This window comes from Myotis brandtii, unplaced genomic scaffold, assembly GCF_000412655.1.
Source record: "Myotis brandtii unplaced genomic scaffold, ASM41265v1 scaffold278, whole genome shotgun sequence".
Lineage (NCBI taxonomy): Eukaryota > Metazoa > Chordata > Mammalia > Chiroptera > Vespertilionidae > Myotis > Myotis brandtii.
In genome coordinates this window covers 1,094,324-1,097,504 of record NW_005360594.1, presented here as the reverse complement: position 1 = coordinate 1,097,504, position 3,181 = coordinate 1,094,324, and the positions used below count along the sequence as shown (strand labels likewise).

The 3,181-nt window shown below is 41.3% G+C and overlaps 1 protein-coding gene across 5 annotated transcripts in view; it reads right to left on the bottom strand.

The window, feature by feature from the left end:
- The window catches only part of RAB3GAP1 (RAB3 GTPase activating protein subunit 1 (catalytic)), an 88,293-nt gene that overhangs the window by 51,972 nt on the left and 33,140 nt on the right, over positions 1-3,181 (bottom strand). For all 5 annotated transcript variants that reach the window (XR_001362603.1, XM_005868871.2, XM_005868872.2 and 2 more), the window contains exons 6-7: positions 2,783-2,902; positions 1,926-2,091 (exon numbers count right to left, since the gene is read on the bottom strand). Coding sequence is in view for 4 of the 5 variants with exons in the window: in XM_005868871.2 (XP_005868933.1) it covers positions 1,926-2,091; positions 2,783-2,902 (286 nt within the window). In the remaining variant the exon portion in view is untranslated. The remainder of the gene's footprint in view (positions 1-1,925; positions 2,092-2,782; positions 2,903-3,181) is intronic.

Genomic DNA, 3,181 nt, shown 5'->3' with positions numbered 1-3,181 from the left:
CTGGCAGCCATCAGCCTGGCTTGTGGCTGAGCAGAGCTCCCCCTGTGGGAGCGCACTGACCACCAGGGGGCAGCTCCTGCATTGAGCATCTGCCCCTGGTGGTCAGTGTGTGTCATAGTGACCAGTCATTCCCAGTTGTTCTGCTGTTAGGGTCAATTTGCATATTACCCTTTTATTATATAAAAAAATAGAGGCCTGGTGCACTGGTGGGGGCCAACTGGTTTGCCCTGAAGGGTGTCCTGGATCAGGGTGGGGGTCCCGCTGGGGTGCCTGGCCAGCCTGGGTGAGGGGTTGAGGGCCGTTTTCAGGCTTCCCACACCCCCTTCAGGGTGGGGATCCCCACTGGGGTGCCTGGTCAGCCTGGGTGAGGAGCTGATGGCTGTTTTCAGACTGACCAAGCCCCCTGGTGACTGAAGCTCCCAGCCTTTCCTTTTTTTGTTTTTTTGTTTTTATTCGCTCCAGCTCCGTGGCCATGGCGACTGGAAGCAGGTATCTGGGGTTTATTTACCTTCTATAATTGAAACTTTGTTGCCTTGAGAGGAGGCAGCAGCCACCGGGAAGCTTGGCTTCTTCCATCGCAGGGGCAAGCAAGCCTCCTGCTCGCTCCAGCTCCGTGGCCACAGCCTGCTAAAACCAGGTATCTGCGGCTTATTTACCTTCTATAATTGAAACATTGTTGCTTTTGAGTGGAGCTCAGAGCCGGTGGCAGGCTGGCTTCCTCCATCACTGGAGCAAGCAAGCCTCCTGCTTGCTCCAGCTCCGTGGCTGCCGGCCGCCATCTTGGTTGAGTTAATTTGAATATAGTCGCTCTGATTGGCTGGGGGGTGTGGCTTAAGGCATAGCGAAAGTACATTCAATTTGCATGTTTGCCTATTATTAGGTAAGATTATCACTCAAGAAGTTTAACATTAATGCCAATTTCTAATATATAGTCATTATTAAAATTGTCCCAATTGTGTCACTTATGGCTATTTTGTGTTTTGATTTTTTTTATAGACATGAGCATACAATGTAGTTTCCTGTATGCCAGCATTTCTTTCTTTTAAAAATTTTTTTTATTGATTTCAGAGAGGAAGGGAGAGGGAGAGATAGAAGCATCAATGATGAGAGAGAATCACTGATTGGCTGCTTCCTGCATGTCCCCCACTGGGGATCAAGCCAGCAACCTGGGCATGTGCGCTTGGCCTGAATCCAACCTGGGACCCTTCACTCCACAGGCCGATGCTCTATCCACTGAGGCAAACCAGCTAGGGCTGGCTATTTTGTTTAGATCAAGGATCATGTATTCCATTTAGCTATTATATCACTTTAGTCTCCTCTAAACTAAGCTCCCTATTTTTATTTTGCTTATTCTGATAAGTGACATTTTTGAAGAGTCTAGGCCAGTTTCTTTCCAAAATATGGCTCATTTTGGAAATATACAGGTATTTCCTTATGTTTTGATTTATGTTAAACATTTTTGGTAGGAATGCCTCCTGCATGCCCCCCCAATGGAGATCAAGCCCGCGTACTGGGCATGTGCACTAACTGGGAATTGAATCGTGACCTTCTGGTTCATAGGTCGACACTTAACCATTGAGCCACACCAGCCGGGCTGATTTTATTTTTAAGATAAATCTGTCTTATATTCTATTCGATTCTCAATCAGGGCACATGCCCAGGTTTCAGGCTCTATCCCCCGTAGAGGGCTTATAGGAGGCAGCCGAGTGATGTTTAGCTCTTATATCAATGTTTCTCTCTCTATATAAAAATTTTTTTTTAAAAGAAGACAGTAATTTATAATTTATATAGTTAATTACATATTTCTTCTAAGTAATCCCATTATCAATATTATAGAGAAATATTTCTATATACTCAATCAAATTACCAAATTGCTACTTTCATCTGGATTCCAGAAAAGACTCACAATATCAATGCCAACTTACAATTTTTGATTTGAAGATATCCAGCAGACCTGATAAATGAGTGTACTGATTTGGCACTTTTCGAAGATGAACCATTTCAAAATCAGTTCGGACACCAGGACCCTGACATTCTCCCACATACATTCTTCGCCATTTGTGATGAATTTGTGCAAAGAGGGGCACCTGGCTGTAGGACATAATTAAAATAGGAATTTTTTAATGGTTGGAAGTTTTTTAAAAAGTAGAATGAAAATTTTATTCAATAAAAATGATCATATCATATTAGCCTTTCCGAAGTCATGATACATAAACTTGGTTCACAGGTACTAAATAATACAAATTAAACCAACATTCATGATGATATGCTTTTTACTTTATCATTTGAAGATACAGTTAATCCTTATTACTCACAGATTTTCCTATGTGCAAATTAGCCCACTTGCCAAAATTTATTTGTAACCCCAAAATCAATACTTGCAGCATTTTCACAGTCATTTGCAGACATGTGGAGAGCATTAAAAATTCTGAGTCACTTGATGTGCGTGTTCCCAGTTGAGGTTGAACAAGGCAATGCTGTCAAGTTTTAAAATTAGATTTTGTAACAAAATTTAAATAAACTAAACATTTGGAAGCAAAGCACAAAAACAGTACTCTTCATTTCGAACATTCATTGAGTATTTCAGTAAGTTTCCTTTCACAAATGCTTTCCCTAAAGGTTTTGGTGAGTTAGTCTTATATACAATATTCCAAAAGTATAATGTACAAGTAGTAATCCCAAGTATAATAAAAAAACTTAACACTTGGTAACCATTTTCCTTCATAAAATATAATTAAAAATAGTTTTTAACTTATTGTCTATTTTTCAAAATGTCCCCTACCAGCCAGTGTTTCCCAAAGCAATAGACACAGAACTCAGAAGAAGATTGCACTTAGATTCACTGAGAACAGCATCGCTGTTTGCTGCAGGGGCGAGCACCACGAACTCTCGCAGTCCATACCTTAAAAAAAAGAAGAAAAAAAAAGGAATCATTGCTATTAAACAGGGGGAAACTTCAGAATACAAAAATATATTATTTGAAAAACATCTACACTAATAAAAGAGAAACATGGTAATTGGCGTACGACCGCTACCCTTTTCATTGGCTAATCAGTGAGTATATGCAAATTAACTGTCAGCCAAGATGGCAGCCAGCAGCCAGGCACTGAAGCGAGCAGGGAGGCTTGCTTGCTGCAGACTCCAACGTTCACCGCCTCACTTGCCGGCCTCTCAGTTGCAA